Here is an 18,593-nt window from a genome sequence, read left to right on the forward strand (position 1 = left end):
GGATTGCTAAGCATACATACATATATATATATATATGCATATATATATATATATATATACACACACACACACACATATATTTTTTTTAAGGGCTTTGAAATCAGGGAGTTTATTGGCTCCTCAGGTCTCACTAAATATTGATATTAGAGATTTATAACCAACTCTTATTTGCTTCAAGTCAGAAAGGTTCAGGCTTTATCTTGGGGCAGTTTAAAATTAACAATAGAAAAGATATTCTCCTCAATATTGCCCAAATATATGTACTACTAAACTATGATGATTTCCTTTTCCAAGTGGCCAGATATTATTGAATGTTATAGTAATCTAAAACATTTTACTAACACCATTGTCTTAATTGTCAAAATAACGTCAATATTTTACACCTTTCTATGTGACCATTTCAGTCTGAATTTTCATTTTGATTTCTAAAGCAAAGATTTGCTAAAATGTCACCTTTAAAACACTTAAATGATTACATGAAACTCAGAACAGAACAAAGTTAAGAGTCATCAGGCCAATATATTACTATGCCATTTTAATGCCATTTAAAATAATTTTGCTCCGATTTTAAAGCAGCCAGTACAAAAAAATCTTTTAAAATTACACATGGGCTATTATTGGATAGAAACAGTGAATGCTAGTTAAATTAATCCATTTGTTCCTAAATTGACATTACATTGTTTTTCTTACATGTGACCATTGACAAATGCTAGATAACTAAACTAAGGTATCAAATGAAGTCAAAAGTATTTCAGTATCTTATAAACAAAAAAGTGTCAGCATTCTGTCTCATTGGGGGAAATTACTGAATTACTCTAAAATAAGAAGTAAATTTGATAGTTTTTCAGAAGTAGCCACAGCCTCATTCAAAAAATTGTTTCAAGATTTCTGATGAATGGCTTGTGTAGAGAAGTCCAGTATCTCTAGGAGAGCAACATAAGATTGAGTAAATGAACAAGTAATTATGGCAAGAGTGTTTATCTTTTGATGATTTGTATGTATGTGTGTGTGGTATTGCAGTGAGGAATGTACATACTCCATATAGTCCAAGACTAAAAGTGACCTGGACATAATTTCTCTCCTGGAGGTTTCATAGCTTCTGTGAAGAGATCATAGTATTATTTTCTTTACTGCTTTCTTTACCTTATATTTCCAAACAGGGGACCTTCCATTCAGATAAAATCCAACAAGAAATGCACCATTCAGTAGGTTAACAAATAAATCAGTTTCCTTGTTGGTTCTCTTCCCCCCCCCCCCCATTTCCCTATAGTTGCTTGGGGCTTCAAGACTAAGAGTTCCTGGTTTTGAATTTTTAAAGATAAAATCACTGGTTTACTGGTAAACCAAAGAAAGTTGGAAATTGGAACAGGGTACACAGACATGCAAAAAGAAATAGGGAAAAGAAAGAACACTTAAATGTGACTATTTTACTTCAAAACTTTTTTCATTAAATTATGAAAATATCCTTTACTATAGTTCCTAAATCTATTTCTGAAATTTTGCATTATTAATTAAACACAATATTAGTAATTTGTTATTTTGATGTATTGAGGAAATGGTTTTTTACTTGATTTTTAACTTGATCTGGAAGAAATTTTTGTTGTTAAAAAAAAAGATACACGCAGTCCATTCTCCAACTTCAATTGTAATTGAAAACGAATGTAAAAGTAGCCAGATAATAAGCAAATGATAGCTATATAGGCATAGACAATTTAAACTTTGTATCTTTTTACAGACAATTGGATCAGACAAATTACCCAACAAGATTGTATAAATTGAATTTCATCTTTCATCTCTTTTTAGAAACCTTTATGATGACTGATTATTACATTAAGAATATATTTACTTTGATTTATTATCTACAAAAGTTGCCAACATTTCAGACAGTGACATTGTAACAATAGATTTCTATATAAATTTCTGTACAGTCTTTTAAAAACACAACAAATTAAAAATCCATAATCATAAACTCCCACCTATTACATTTTTGTCACTTTTCTTGTCTATAATTTAGACAGTTTGAAAAGATTGAAGCGTGTTGCCAGGCAACTAGCTCCTGAGGCATAACGAATCTCCTTCAGCATCCCAGTCCATTCTTTTTTATCATCTTCGTACCTGTTTAAGAGAGAGGTGGGATTGAAATCAGTTAATATGTGTTTGAAACTAACTTGTTTTAAAGGCTTGTTATTTGAGGACAACTGGACCAAAGATTCTACCCAAATAACCTTACAGGAGGTCATTTGCCCACTTGAGTGACATATTATTGTTTCCTGAAATGCTTGAATTAATAGTTTTAAGCTTAAGCATTATCTATTGCTACTGTATCCCAACTGTTTTTTTTCTTTTCTTTTTTAAATTACAAACTCAACATATCAACATGAATATTTCTATATACAGGGAACAGAAAAAATAACACCTCACTAGTATATGAAACATATGTGAATCTGTTGCTATTGTACCTAATTTGAACAATTAACTAGCAAGCATTTATTAAACATCTATATTCCAGGCACTGTGCTATATACTTAGATGCAAAAAAAAAAATACAATAAATGAAACAATCCCTACCTGTTAAGCTTTAATAGGTAGGCAAAGACTTGCGACAGATAAAAGCCAAGTAACCAATTTATCCAATATCTGAATAAAGAACTGTTATGTCTGAGTAAAGGTTTTCATCTGAACTGGTGGTTTCATCTTGGCATGGAAATTCACTCCTCATATGCATAAAGACTGGCACTGTACCTAACTTGTTATCTTAGAGAATTGCCTGTGGCAAGAGGTTAGGTGACTTGTCAGCATAGATTGTATTGGCAGGGGCAGGATTTGATCTCAGTTCTCTGACTTCAAGACTTGCCCTCTAACTACTAAAGATAATGGGTTTTAATCATCTCAGTAACTATTTCAACTCCTCTTTCATCCTGCTCATATGATCATAGTTGAAAAATTATTTGCCCTTTTTTGCTTAAAATAGTTTTTGACTATTGAAGATTTTCCCTGGATTTTTGAATTTGCTGTCAGTTGAGAACTGGTCTCTGTCTAAAAGTGCTTCCTAAGCTAAAGATGTGAAATTATAATGATGCAAAGTTAGCCAGGGCTCACAAAAGATATGCGTCAGTAGATTTAATTTCTTTAATGTTTCAAAAACCAATTCCCAGATGTCAATAGGACCATAAGGAAAATCTTCATGCCATATCATAAATAATTCCTTCCCCCTTATGCAAGCAAAATTTTGTGCCCAGTGTTCTCTAAAGATAGCTTTAAACAATTAACCATTGGATACCAGTGGATAGTTTATTATTGACATACTGAAAGATTGTACAGAACCTGGGGCAACAAATTAACTTAAGGGATACTTTTAATACTTGAAGGGAAATGTGTACATATTTAAGCAACAGAAAGTTTAAGGTTAAATGAGGCTTAAGTAATTGGAGTTTCCAATTAGGTTGTTTTCTATCTGTGGCTGATAAAATATGGTAAATTTTTTTCTAAACAATTTCAAGATAAAACAAGGGGATGGAAATTTTTGATTCAAGATTGTGGAGAAATTACAGTATTTTCAGTAGCAAGGTTTAAAATGTAATGCTCAGAAGTGGCCATTTTCCTCTGCTTTAATCATTATAAGCTTAGGCATTTTAGAACAAGTCAGCTTGAAGGATATCCATTGTCATTACTAGTCTAAGATAAAAAATCTGCTGTCCCAAACATATTTCAGAAAGGTCCCTTTTGCCCTTTTATTCATTAAAAAAATTATGTAGTGATTATAATTATAGTGATCTCATTTTATTCCCTGCCCAATGTTTGAACAGTGTTTATCCTTTTGGTACTTTTGGTATTCTTTTTGCTCAGTTTTCATACTTTCTCTATGATGTTCAAGGTTCCTTGGCCTTTTATTTCCCTGATCCTGGTGAGGATCATTGTATGTGGCATGAGTTTTAAGATAGTTTGTTTTCCCTCCTTCTGCATTTTCTTACAATATCATCAATGGGAACATACCCTCAGTTACCTAATCACTTTTCCAAAGCCCCCTTCCAATCCTCTTATTATCTTTCTCCTGCCTCCTGTACTGCTCTATCTCACACCCCTTGCTAATTGCAGTCTTTTTACTTTTCTGAATATCTCCAAGTATTCCTCTCCTTTCCTGAAAGCTTCATATTTTAGTCAACCCTACCTGTCTTCTTGACCTTTTTAGAAACTCCCTTGCAGGATCATCAGCTGCGTCCCATTCCTATGCATGATGACAACAGAGCCATAAGGAAAACTTGGAGCCCTCTTTTTCTATAAATACATTTGGATTTGATTATCCAGGCCTATTCTCTTCTTCTGTCTTTGTAGTGTCCCCAGAACTTAGTTTAATGTATAGTAGCATAGAAGGTAGAGTTGAAGGAAGTCCTGAATCTGAATCTTATCTCAGTCATTTACTAGCAGTGTGACCATGGACATTCCACATAAATCTTTCTGTTTCCTCATCTGTAAAGTGGGATAATAATAGCACCTACCTCATAGGGACCAAATGTTAAAAGTGCTTTGTAAACCTTAGAGTGCTATATAAATATTAGCAATTATTGTTATTTCTGCCTAACTCCATACCTCCCTCTAAGTTCCCTGTCTCTGTCAAAGCTTCCATCATTCTTCCAGTCACTTAGGTTTGCAATTTAGGAATCATCCTCAGGTGTTCACTCTCCTTTCTCACCTCACTCCCCATATCCCAAACAGTTGGCAAGTTCTATAATTCCACTTTCCCAGTATATCTCTCACTGATCCTTTTTTCTCCCCTAATGCCACAACCACCCCTTAGTTAAGGGTCTTATCTCCCCTCTTGCTTGGAGTACTGTAATACTTCCTAACTGGCCTCCCTGCATTCAAGCCATCTTCTATTCCACTGCCAAACAGATATTGCTAAAGCCTGGGTCTGACCAAGTCCCTCCTCAAGAGGCTTTAGTAACACTATACAGCCTTTAGGATAAAATATACTTTTGTTTGCCTCATAATAATAGCAACAATAGCTAGCATTTATATAGTACTTACTTTGTGCCAGGCACTGTGCTAGGCATTTTACAAATATCTCATTTGATTATATCAGTTATGGGAGGTAGGGACTATTATTATTCCCATTTTCCAAGAAACTGGCATTTTAAATGCCTTCATAATCTGATACTGGCCTATAGATCCATGCTGATTTCACAGTATTCTTCCACAATTCAGCACTGTGGCCGTACTACGTAACATTCCATCTCCTTTCTCTGAAGCTGTCCCTCAGTCCTAGAATGCTTTCCCTCCTAACCTCTGCCCCAGTATCCTGAAGTTTCCTTCAAGGCCCAGCTCAAGCCATCTTCTCCAAAAGACTTTCCCTGATTGTTAGTGCTTGTCCCACCTCCCTCCCCCATGTATTTTTATTTTGTATATAACCTTTTTACAAACATGCTTTAATCTCCTCATTAGAGTATGAACACTGTGAAAGTATTTGTATTTTCAGTGTCTGGAACATAACTGGCATTTCAGAAGCTCTTGTTGATTGATTGCATAGTTTGTCTACTCCAAGAATGTAAGAAACTCAGGCCTAGTCTTAGTTATTTGACTGTTAGCTTTCTAGTTTAACAAATTAAGGTAAAGTCTGTGCTGGTTTAAGTAAATAATATGTCCTCTCCTGCTGTTAAGCTCATGTTGTATTCTTACCAGTGCCCTTACTTATGTAACTCAATTTGAAAGGTAGCTCAAGCTCAGTACTGAATTGTAAGGTACCGGGACATGGGAATTGAGGGGCCAGGCTTCCATAGCTGATAGAAAGGAAAAATGACAGCAGTTCCTGAGACAATGCGCAGAAAGAACTAGTATTAGTTTTGAGTAACATAAACAAACCTCTTCTAACCTTCCAGGCAAAAAAGATACATGAGGCCCATCTAAAGGTAGAAGATTTGGTCAGACAGAATTTTGTAGCAGCATGGAAGTGACCTCATAAGGTTAAAATCTAAGTTTCGCTTATCATGTCTCTGCTATTTCTGATAGCACCAAAACCTCCCCTAGACTATTTTTCTGTTGCTGGGCACTTGTTCAATCACTCACAGAATCCTTAAAGCAGCCTCTATAAGAAACTGATATAAAACTTTGAAATCGAAATGCCTAACTTTTCCCACAGAATTATTTTTTTTCTCAGACACAGGCATGAAATGTGACAAATTTAGTTGAGTAATATGAGGAAGCCAAATTTATAAAAAACCTAACCTCCTGTCTAAAAGCAAAATATCTTGCTATGGCATTTACAGACATCTAATCTTTTTTTTCCTTTTTTCAAATGTTTTTTTCTTTTGGTTGACCAAATCTACTACCTTCATCTAATTGAAATGTTCTTTAAATCAGATTCATAATTTAATTCATGGAATACTCCAAAGGCCAAATACAGAATGTTTTTCAGTGACGTAATATAAAGAAAATTTGCAAGCACTTGACCCTGGCACACATTGTATGACTAAGCCTCTCTAAATCTTAATTTTATCATCTATAAAATGTAGCAATAATGTCCTCACAGGGTAGTTTTGAAAATTTAAAAAAAAAGGAAAATATGTAACAAAGCATTTTGCAAAGCATAACGTGCTATATAAATGTCAGCTGTCTGCTAAGCAATTTTAGACAGCATAACTCTTTCAGTTTCCTAAGGAGGTATTTTAAGACACCAACATCACAACTTATTGTCAGATTAGTGGCCCAAAGGTTTAATTTGGGCTCTGAGAATATTTAGCTTACTACAAAGGAATAGCTTACTTGATGAGAGAATCTGTACATCCTATCATATAAAAATGATTTCTTCCTTTCATTAAAATTAGATGATTTAACACATGTTGAATGCTGCCAGAAAAATTGGAGTACACAACTTACTTCCATATGTCATTGACTTCAGTGGGTGCAAATTCCTGGGACTCAAGTTGAATCATAGCAAACCCACCAATGGCATAAAGAGATCCAGCCATACTGACTAAACTGATAGAACTTCTTTCTTGGGGGAATTCAGGCATCACTTCCCACCTAAGCGTTATTAAAAACAAAGTCAATGTTAGCCAGAAGTTTAAAGCATACAATAACTTATGAGCACTGCTAAGTCCTAACATACTCACTTATTGGTAGTAAGATCAAATGCTTCTACTGAAGCTGATAGGCCATCTTCCGTGACACCTCCTGCAATCACAATTTTGCCTTTATGGATTGCCACTCCAAACATGGAACGAGGAGTTTTCATGGGGGCCAAATCTTTCCAGTCTCCTTTTTTGGAATTGTAAATAAATACTCTATTTGTACATTTTCTGTGAACATGAACACAAATGAAATTATTCAGTATCTTGGATTTTTTAAAAAGACAGCTGAAGAGCTCACCTTTTTGGTAGTTTTCATGTGAAACTTGGTATTTGGTAAGAGGATACAGACAAATATTTACAATGCTGCTCTCCAAAAATGTTCTTAATTTGTAAGCAGGTCACTTGGTCATCAGTTAAGAATAAGCCCTGACACACTTGTATCTCCCTTGCCGCTCCAGTAAAGTGATGATTGTGGAATGACCTTCCCAATTAAGGTCTCTTGGTTGTACACAGTGGAAATAATCACATATCTGTTCTACCCACAAGGGAGAATAGGGTTTTTCTCAGGAAAACATTGTACACAGTAACCGCAATAATATGGAATGATCAACTGTGATAGACTTAGCTACTTTTGGCAATACAATGATCCAGAACAATTCTGAGGAATTTAGGACAAGGAATGCTACCCATCTCCAGAGAAGGAACTGCTGGAGTCAGAGTGCTGATAAAAGCATACGATTTTTCAATTGCTTATTTGGGTTTTTGTTTTGGAGTTTTGGTTTTATAAGATTACTCATAAAAATGAATATGGAAATATGTTTTGCATGATAATACATGTATAACCCAGATTGAATCGCCTGCCAGCTCTAGCAGGGGGAGAGGAAGGGAGTGAGTGAGATAAGTTCAATTATATAACTTAGGAAAACTTGTGTGGAAATTTGTTATGTGTAATTGGTAAAAAATCAAAATTTAAGAAATTTTAAAAAGAGAATAGAGTTTTTTCAGGAAAACAAAAAAAAAAGTTTAAGTTGGGTATTGCCATATTTTGTGATTATACTTGCAAAGGAGCAGATTATCCAGATATCTCATTTAAGTGTATTCTATGTGCTGCATCCATGTGTTTAAATTTTTTTTTCCACTTAAAAAAAAAACAACCCTTACCTTCCATCTTAGACTCAATATTGTGTGTTGGTTCCAAGGCAGAAGAGCAGTAAGAGCTGGGCAATTGGGTTAAGTGACTTGCCTAGGGTCATATAGCTAAGGAAGTGTCTGAGGCCAGATCTGAATCTCGGACCTCATGTCTCTAGGCTTGGCTCTCAAACGATTGAACCACCTAGATGCCCCCACATCAGTGGTTTTTTTTTTTTTATGTGCTTGCACATTTTATTATTTTTTTTCGATTTAAATATTTTATTAATTTAGAAAAATTTTTCATGGTTCCATGATTCGTGTTTTTACTTCCCCCTTCACCCCCCTTCCACCCTCCCCCCCCCCATAGCCAACGCACATTTCCACTGGTTTTAACATCCATGTGTTTTTTAAACAACATTGGGACTGTAGATAGTGTTATAGGAATATAGGGTACAAGGGAGATATAGATGTATAATGATGGTGATGATGTGTATCTATCTATGATCTCCTTAGCTGTAGTTGGTGGGAGGAACACCTATTCCTGTCACCCTGCTGCTGTTGTAAGTTATTCCCTTCTCTCTAACAGCTGCCCAAAGTAGGACCCTCAAAAGGTTAGATAGATGGGTAACCTTTCCAGGTCTAACCTGGGGTTGGATAAACTAGTATTGGGCTATTGATCTGCCTTGGATAACATTCAGGATCTGACTGCGTTTGACTCCCTTCCCAAGGGCCGTGATAGAAAGACCACTCAGGAAGGTACTTGTTGTTGAACACTCTTTTATCTATAAATAGGGAAAGGATAACAAGGTCAAGGATTGGGGATTGGAAACCTTATTGATCTATTATCTATAGACTAATTAACAATCAGGACTGCAGGTTATTGATCAGGTGGAAGCTGGAGATCTCACCTCTCCTCTATCTCTGGCCGGCCAGACCTGGCCACAGCCAAGCCAGAGAAAAAGGAGGCTATTGCTACAGATGTATTGATGGTCTTTATTCTCTCAGCTCTCTTATCATCAGTGTTGGTGATTCACTAGCTTTCACAGTCTATCAGGAAATGGATTCAGGTTTATTCCTACCCTCTTCTTCTTAAGCCACCCAGCAACCCTTCAACCACCTTTCAAACCTCCCTTCCAGCCACCCACTGCCCAGATTGAACCACAGAGGTTGGCAGAGATCTGTGATCTCCAGTTCTCAGCCTCTGAGTCCAGAGACTTCAGAGACCAGAGACTTCTCAGTCCAGAGACCTCTCCCAAAGTGGCTATGAGGGGTATTTATACCGTGAGGTCAACCCCTGGCTCATGGGACCTGGGAACATTCAGAGTCTTTCAACTGCCATCCCTGTCAGTCAAGGTGGCATCCATCTCTTCCCAGATTATTGAATATAACAATAGCTAACAAGTTGTTAATAAGTAACTTAGGAGAGGGCTGTGATTTTTCTACTGCTTTTTTTTTTGAATGCTGACAAAAAATGATCTTATTCCCTGAAGCATATCATTTGATGTTTTATAATTTTAGAAATTAATTATTAGATGCCGCCATAGTACTTCAGTGAAACTCTGACTATACTTCAATGGAATCATGATTTCATTACAAAGACACCTCTTTTAAAACCAATATTCTCCTGCTGACACTATATATCTGATAATCATGAAACATAATTATTTATTTTTATTTTTATTTTTATTTTTTGTGAAACCTTTACTTTCCATCTTAGATTCAATACTTTGTATTGGTTCTATGGCAGAAGAGTGGTAAGGGCTAGGCAGTGGGGATTAAGTGACTTGCCCAGGGTCAAACAGCTAGGAAGTGTCTGAGGCCTGAGTTGATAGGACCTCCTGTCTCTAGGTCTAGCTCTCAATCCACTGAGCCACCCAGCTGCCCCCATGAAACATAATTATGTTTGAGGACTCAAAATAAAAGTAATACAGATATACACATCTATGTGTGAATATATATATGTAAAAAATATATATCAACAGAAAGATGAATATGGGTACTGCATTATCTTATTAGTGCAAGAAATGATTTTAGAAGTGGAAAGATAACTTGGATAGAAATCATCTAGTCTAAACCTCATTTTACAGATGAGGAAACTGAGACCTAGAGTTTTTCAAGGAAAGAATAAGGATCAGAACCTGGGTCTTCTGACTAAAAATGCAATGCTATTTTTACTATATTCAGTTGCCTCCCAAAATATATAAGACCTAAAAAAGAGGTAGGTTAACTACATCAGAAATGAGACACCATCAGCATAAATGCTGACATGGAGCCCTTGTTATTTTTCTGGAAAAGAATGGACAAGGTGCAGAATCTATCTGCACCAATTATTAGAGGGAGGATGCATACTGATATTAGATAATAGATTTGTTAAAGCATAGATTTACAAAATATGTTTTGTAACAAGGAGAATCTCAATTTCTCCCCCAGAAAAAAAGCTTTTCTTCTTTAGTTCTGAATTGTCTTTGGGCAATAAGAGTCCAAATAAGCATTGCTGCTAATACCTACCTAGGAATATCATTCAACCTAAAAATTTTAGAGATGATAGCAAAGATATTAAATTTCTTCAAGTTTCATGAAAGTGACTAGTGTAATCTGTTATCTCCTTTTAGAAACTCTCATTTCAAATGACTTGCCTTTGGCATTTGTTAAGCAAGGCTATATTTTCCCCATATTCTTAAGTATATCATGTCACAGTGATATGATAATTTCCTAACCATTAATGAATAGTAACCAAAGGAAGATATTTAAATTATTTGGCAAGCTTACAATGTTTTTGCAAGTCATGGTACTATATGCCTGCCACTTTTTCATTCAGTCTGTTACCAGAAAAATACTATAAGGAATAAACCTCCCTAGTGGAGCTCATGATCTACTTTCCCTTAAAGAAGTTAGTTAGACCACTTAGCTAGTACTAAATAAGACATCACAATTCCAATAAATTGCATTTGTATGTGGATGGGATCTTTTGATAGGAGACAAAGTGTTACTTTGAGGCTTTTTAATGGAATGCTCTGTGCACATTTGTCATCTTTGATGGATGATAGAAAATATTTCTGAGGCTTAGTTGTCAGTACCAAAAAACAGGCACTGTTCCTTCCCTCTGTGGGGCAGTATGGTTTATGGGAAAGCACTGTGGCTTAGAGTCATGGGTTCAGCTGCCAGCTCTATTAATTACTATGTTGCTAAGCTTGAGAAAGCTATGTCACCTTTCTAGACCTTGATTTTCTTGTCTGTAAAATCAAAAGTGTTGGACTAGATGACCACTAAAATCCCTTCTGCATCACATCCTATGACTCCACTTTTCTAAGAATACTAAGTTGTGGACAAATGCCTGACTCCTATCTGGTGATAATCTGAGTCAGTTTTTCTTCCCTTTTGTCCTTTTTCTCATGATTCTGTTGTTCAAGTAGCTTCAAGATGCTCACAATTTATATTAGAATTAGAGTCAAAGTTAAACATGATATAACACCCTATTTAAATTTCCTGAGTCAAGCAAGCCAATAACTATAGATTTCTGATACCTGGACATTATAATCAGTGGCATCACTGGTTAAAACAAAATCAAACTGAAAAACATACTCATGGCTAAACTGAAAAAAATACCTTGAAATATTATACTAAATTCTCATGACTGCGTTTATTCCAGTAAAAGTCCCCTGGCCTTTTGGTTACATGTTGGTGAGAGAATGTGATCTCTTACCAACATATAACCCAAATCAGCTGTATTAACAACATTTGAAATACTATTTAGTCAAATCATTTATCTATAGTTATGTGAAATAGTTAAATTCTGTTTTTTTTTAAAGAATAATTAGACGGAAAACAGTTCAATATATCAGAGATTAGACATAGAGCATTCTAATTCATATCATGTAAAATCCTCTCATAACATGAAAGATTCAAATGGTGTTTTTTTACCCTTTTTTCAGTATTTTAATTAGGTTCTATTCAATTTGCTCTAGAAAATGTTAAATTTTAATAGAGACAGGCCTAGAGATGGGAGGTCCTAGGTTCAAATCTGGCCTCAGACACTTCCCAGCTGTGTGACCCTGGGCAAGTCACTTGACCCCCATTGCCTAGCCCTTACCACTCTTCTACCTTGGAGCCAATACACAGTATTGACTCTAAGACCGAAGGTAAGAGTTTAAAAAAATAAAAATAAAAAAAAAAGAAAGGAAGATTATTTCGTAATACTGCTCACTGTATAATTTATAAATAAATTTTAGAGTACTTACTTGTCATCTGTCTTTCCTCCTAGACAATATATCATTCCATTATGTGAAACAACATTATGGCCGTAGACTTTGATAGGAAGCTTTTTTACTTCATTCCATTTTATAGCCCTATGTAATTAGAAGGTGAGAGGATATATGTACTTTCATTAAATACAGGTTTTAAAAAATGAATGTATAATAGACACTCAATAAACACTTGAATACTTTGTGAAAATGAATGGAATACCAACTTACACAGGATCAAAGCATAAAACTGAATCTAGTGAAGCCTCTGTCTGAAGATCTTTGCCAGCAACTACGTAGATTTTGTCATCTGCTTCTCCCAGACCAAAGAGACACCTGGCTGATGGAAGAGGAGGAAGTCCAATCCATTCAGCTGCTACATTATCAAACTGGAAAAATAACAATAAGGTTATAGAGGTGGGTAATGAAAGTACTCAATTCAAGGCTATACATTTTACAGTATATTAACACATTCAAAATTATAAAAAAAATTATACCCAAAATATAAAGGGATAGCATTATGTTTATGAATTATTAAAAAAACCTAAAGGCATATTTAACTCTAGTAACTAATATCAACAGGTTCATCTTTAGGACCCAAAGGAAACAAAATCTAGCAGTATCACTAACTATATTTAAGGTTATCCTTTACCTTTTCCAAATTTTAAAAATTATGCTTTGCTATTCTAGCATAAAAACATTTAGTTTCTTTTAAAAATTGGACTAGACTTGTTGAACAAAGCTTTTCTACTATGCAGATCTGACACTACTCTGTAATTTAAAATCTTACAGTATTGTCTGGAGTCACTGGTTGGTTAGTTGACTTACTGAGGTATAGAAAGTCTGTATGTGTCAGAGGCACAACTAAACAAGGTTTCAATCCATTTCCACCATGCTGCCCTTCATGGCACAGCAGATAGAGCAGGGGTCTAGAGTCAGGTCGTCAGGAAAAAAAAGGAATCTGGCTTCAGATTTGAACAGCTATGTGATCCTGGGCAAGTTACTTAACCAATGTTAGCCTCAGTTTCCTTAACTGTGTTCACAAGGATCAAATAAAATATTAATTGTAAAGTGCTTAATGTATTGCCTGGCACGTAGTAGGTGCTATATAAATGTTCCTTTCCTTTCTTCTCCTTCTAAGACAGGAGAATAATTAGAAAATTATGGAGACATGAGATTATGAGAAATGTCTGTGGAATCTTAAGGGGAAGAAGTATTGAACCATCTTAAAGGATATGAATGATCACAGGCACCCAAGAGCCAAAGGGCCACAAGCAGCACTTATCAGTTCTGAAAGTTTTTTTATCCTCCTGGCTATAATTAGCATTTCTCTTAAGCCAATATCCATGCCAGTTGTACCTATCGCTCAGTTCATTGGACAGCTGGCGAGTTAAGCAACAGTTTTTCGTTCTTAGGTTTTGTGCTCACTTTTAACTTCGTAAATGTTGTTTGTAGTTTTATTGATGTGAACTCATGTCAATCTCAGTTGAATTTAAATTTCTTAAAGACTGTTATCTGAAGTCATTTGAAATATTCCTTTCTGCTTTAAAAGGGAAGTAACTTTTTCTGTTATAGCCACATCTGCAGTTCTAAATTACCTTCTCTATTCCTTTGCATAAAAGTGAATGATATTAATTTAGTTAGGGTCAGAATCAAAATGAGGCAATCTGAGGATTTTGCTTTTTGTTTCATAAGACTAAAGCACATAAAAAGCCATTTTTTAAAGGAAAGAATAGTACTGTCAGGCTTTTTTCCCTTCTGTATCCACTTAGCAAAAGAATTAAATTCTAATTTTTGAATGGTATAAATCATTGCACAGTCACAACTGAGAGTTAGGTAGATTGGGCTTTAAAGACACATCTCTTTGTCTCTCAGGATGCATATTTATGTTCTGACAAGTTAACTCAATTGGTTATAGAGCATGATGCTACTGAATACTGGAACATGAATTCAATACTAATATGCACTGATGTGGCTCACATTTCACTTAGTAATTATGACATTTAGATTGTGATCAAGGCCATTGAGTTAATTTTTGTATGCCTGGACCAAGGAGTCAGTATGGTAGAAAAAAAAAAGAATACTGAGTATTGGGCACACAGTTTTAGTTCAGTTATTTGACCTCCACCAAAATCTTAATATCTAGATCTTCACTTTTTTTATCCTTAAAATGAGGGGTTTGGACCTTGTAATGCTGAAGGTCCTATTCTTACAACTCTAAATTCTATGAATGTGTAATTTTTATGGATATGTTTAGTACATTTGTATAAAAATTCTCCAACTAAAAAATACTGTTTGTAGTTTATATTTTAGGAACTAATTTACTCCAAAACTGTTGTTTTAAACAAATATTAAAATAATAGAATGCAAAACCCCAAATCCTCAATCAAATAATCTAATTAGCAATACTAGTTAAGGAACTGTTTCGATCAAACCTTTCTTTAATTACAATCTGTTCTACCACATTTCTTTTTTGGACATAGAGTGGTGGTGGCAGGGAGCTAGGGATCATAGCTGAAATAGTTATTCATAACTGCTTTCAGCATGAAAAGGGTCATTAGGCTTCTAGAACTAAAAATGAGAATTGTTAATAGCAAAAAACAAAAGAGCAGGCAAAAAAATGAATATTAGAAGCAGCCTAGAGTAGTGAACAAAAATTCTGGATTTCCCAGGTCTGGGAAAGATTTGGCTCAATTCTTGCCTCAGATACTTACTAGTTGTATCACTTAACCTCTCTGAAACTCAATTTTCTCAGCTGTAAAACTAGGATTAAAAACAGTTGTAGTACATATCACCTAACCATTGTGAAGTTCAAATGAAATAATTTCTCTAAAGAACTTCGCAAATGTCAAAGTAATAAATGTTAGATATTGCCATTTTTATAATAAAAGAAAATGGGAACAACTTCTAGATATTAAAATAAAATTAAGCATATTTTATGAAATAAAATTTTAGCAAAGTCAAGTATTTTTTGATAATTACTATGTAGATATAATTATTCTTCATGGAATAATGGTCTTTAATTTTGTTCTTGTTATTCAGTGAATTCATTAGATTCTTTTGTGTGTGATTATAGCCTTAGTCACTGCATTTACTCATTCTGAAATTGATGTCATTGCTGAATTTAAAATTAGGGGTTAATTGTTTTTCTTCTTGTATTCAGATACCTCATGAGTATGGCTTGTGTATGGCTTAGAACTAAATGTTTCATTTTACAATGAACTTCTCTGGAGTTATGGAAATCAAGAAAAGATATACAATATATTATTTAGGCATTTAAAAATAAGTGACTATGACATTATATAATTACAATTAAAGCTAGTTTTTTTAATAAGCACTATGTCATTTTGGGATGTTATTCTGACACAGTTTGTCATTCCAACTCAAATGCCTATCCATTCTATGCCACAATTAGTCATAAGCTAAAAAACTCTTATGAGTTTATAAACTAGATTTGTGGAATTGGCAGGATTGAAGCTGATAAGCCACTGACTTATTTTAAAACTTCTTTGATCATATGTAAATACCTCTCCTCAAATCAAATACAACAATTCATATAAATCAGTGATTTTTCAGTCAGAAGCTTCTCAAACTATATGTATATAAAACTGGAAGACTCTCTAGTTTCACAAATTAGGTTGTCAAATTGATACAGATAAAAATATTGAGGTGTTCAAACCCTTAGGAAATACCATGATATTATGAAAATTAAGAATTCTAAATATGCTTAATTAAAATGCACATGATTGATATCTTTTTCTAGAATACATCATTAATTAAAACATGGAAAATATGTAAGCTAGACCTATTTATTTACAATGAGATTTAATTTTGGCAATAGCCATACCAAAAAAAAAAAATGGCTGAAATTTCATCTTTGAAAAGTATCGATTTTCCAGACCCACCCCCCAAAGTATTTAATAGAATCTAGGGGTGATAGATGACCATCTGACCAATTAATCATATGAATTATGTAAATCACTTTTCTTAAAAAAAAAGTGTTAACCAACCTTTCAGGAGTAAAATCATACCAGACTAAATTTAATTTTGCTAATAAGGATATATTTCAGTACATATTAAAAAAGTTAGCTAGATTAAAGAATTATACCCACTTTTCAGTTCATTAGTGTAACATATATGGCAATATATCTAACTTTAATTTGTTTCAGTGTATAGATAATACTGAAACACCATTTAACTATTAATTCCAACCCCATTTCTTATGAAACTTTTTATGAGATGTCAAAAAAGTAACCATAATTACTAAAGATTTCACCTCTCCTTCTTGCTTCTGCCTACCTTTTAGTAAATACACTAAAGAGCTCTTAAAGTACAGGAGGAACAACAACAAGCAAAAAGCCTGAATAATCCACAAGTTGGATCATTAGCTTCTGAATAACTGAGCTTTCTCTGTATGCCACTAGTTTTACAGCAATAAAGAGGTTTCTACCTGAAAGAAGTATGACTGTAGAGGCTGATCCTTGTTTTCTTCATCTACATACAGTCCTCCTACAACATATACTTGATTTTGTTTGGAGACTATGCTGGAATGGTTCCTGGGAATCTGCTCAGCCAGTGCAGCCAGGTAACATTCATTTTCTGTGGGATCATAAGCCACTGCTGCCGTGTCGTTAATCAAAAGAATGAGATCTTTGACAAACATTCCATGCCTTGGAATGTCATTCAGGTACCCAGGAAGCAAATCTTCATCACCCACATCACCATTCACTTCACTGGCACCAGTCTTCTCTGCATTTTTGTTAGGCTCAGGGAGTTTTCCTGCAAAAGCATCTTTTAGAACTTTGATTTTTTTCTGAAGGTCAGGATTGCTTTTAATTATATCATCTTTTTCAACATGATCTTTGAAATATTTTTCTGTCATAAGCCGAAAACGGATACAATCAAATACTTCTCCAAGATTTTTTACCCTGTTTTCTTTGTCTGTTCGGATCCATTTCATAACTGCTTCAAACACTGCTTCTTCCTTTTCTACATTTAAGCTGTCATTTGAAATAACTGAGATCAGTTCCTGTGGGGAAAGTTGCATAAAGTCCTCTTCCTTGCAAATCTGTACAAAGCGGTCAGATACAAATTCACGAGCAGATATCGCAAGTCTTGGGCAGTCAAGAAGAAGACCTAATCTCAGGATGGCTAGACAGTTACCAGGAGCAAGTCTTTTCTGAAGATAGGAAACGCAGACAGTGAACACTGAGGGGATCTGAAAGCGGCTAGCCAAGGCAAAAATATCTTGCACATTTGTATCATTGAGATCAATACTGGCTGAATAAAGGTATTTGATGATTAAATCCAGTATGGCAGGGTCCACATTATCTAGTACTACCTCCTTTTTTTTCTCCTCATCAATTTCAGATAAGAAATACTCACGGAAATAAGGGCTACAAGCTGACAAAATCAGTCGGTGGCAAGGAAGACTTTTGTCACCTGCTTTTAGGGTGCAATCGACGAATTTTTTCTCATCCAGGAGATCTTTTAGACCATCCTGAAGAAGGGTGGATTGGTAAAGCCGCAGTTCCTCTGCGAGTTCCCGCTGGGAATCCATTTTGTGTGTAACCTGGGTAAGGAAGGGGAAACTGAAGGCCGTAGCTCCGTGCAGCACACAGGTCTAGCTGTAAAAAAGGCAGATCAATGTGCTTTGCTTAGCTTGAAGCCTTTGCAATTTAATCCTGCTAGCTAAATATAGATACCCACTCTCACAACTGGAATTTAGGATGGCTAGTTTAGAAAGAAGGGTTATTCTTGCAGCTGTTATAGATTGAAAGAAGCAACTGGAACTTTTAGTCACTAAGGAAATAGCCCTAAAACAAGACCTTTAAATTAAGTGGAAGGACAAAGTATATAAAGTATTAGCAAATAGATGTATAGGGAAAAGAAGAAAAACTGTCTACATATGGGAGTATTATAAAAATGAGTCATTCTTCAAAAATGTGTTTACCAGGGAAACTGGCTAGCCCTTTGAATTAATGATGCATCAGTCATAGAAGAATGAGATATGTCTTTATCAGTCAGCTACTTTAAACTTTGATCTCATTTATATATTCACATATTCTTAGAAATAAGGTAACATGAGGAAACATTTCATAACATTTTTTCCACATTTCTGTTGAAATAGTATAATTTTTTCTTCTAAAAGAAAGGA

The 18,593-nt window shown here is 34.8% G+C and overlaps 1 protein-coding gene across 1 annotated transcript; it reads right to left on the reverse strand.

Moving 5' to 3' along the window:
• Window positions 1-520: 520 nt before the first annotated feature.
• KLHL41 (kelch like family member 41) lies at window positions 521-18,053 on the reverse strand. The gene is made up of 6 exons (XM_044669811.1): window positions 16,887-18,053; window positions 12,668-12,825; window positions 12,434-12,541; window positions 7,107-7,292; window positions 6,871-7,017; window positions 521-2,115 (listed from the first exon to the last, which is right to left on the reverse strand). Exons 1-6 carry the CDS (start codon window positions 17,994-17,996, stop codon window positions 2,004-2,006), a joined length of 1,821 nt encoding a protein of 606 aa, XP_044525746.1. The 5' UTR covers window positions 17,997-18,053; the 3' UTR covers window positions 521-2,003.
• Between the last annotated feature and the right edge of the window lie 540 nt (window positions 18,054-18,593).

Source organism: Gracilinanus agilis, chromosome 3 (genome assembly GCF_016433145.1).
Source record: "Gracilinanus agilis isolate LMUSP501 chromosome 3, AgileGrace, whole genome shotgun sequence".
NCBI classification, from domain to species: Eukaryota; Metazoa; Chordata; class Mammalia; order Didelphimorphia; family Didelphidae; genus Gracilinanus; species Gracilinanus agilis.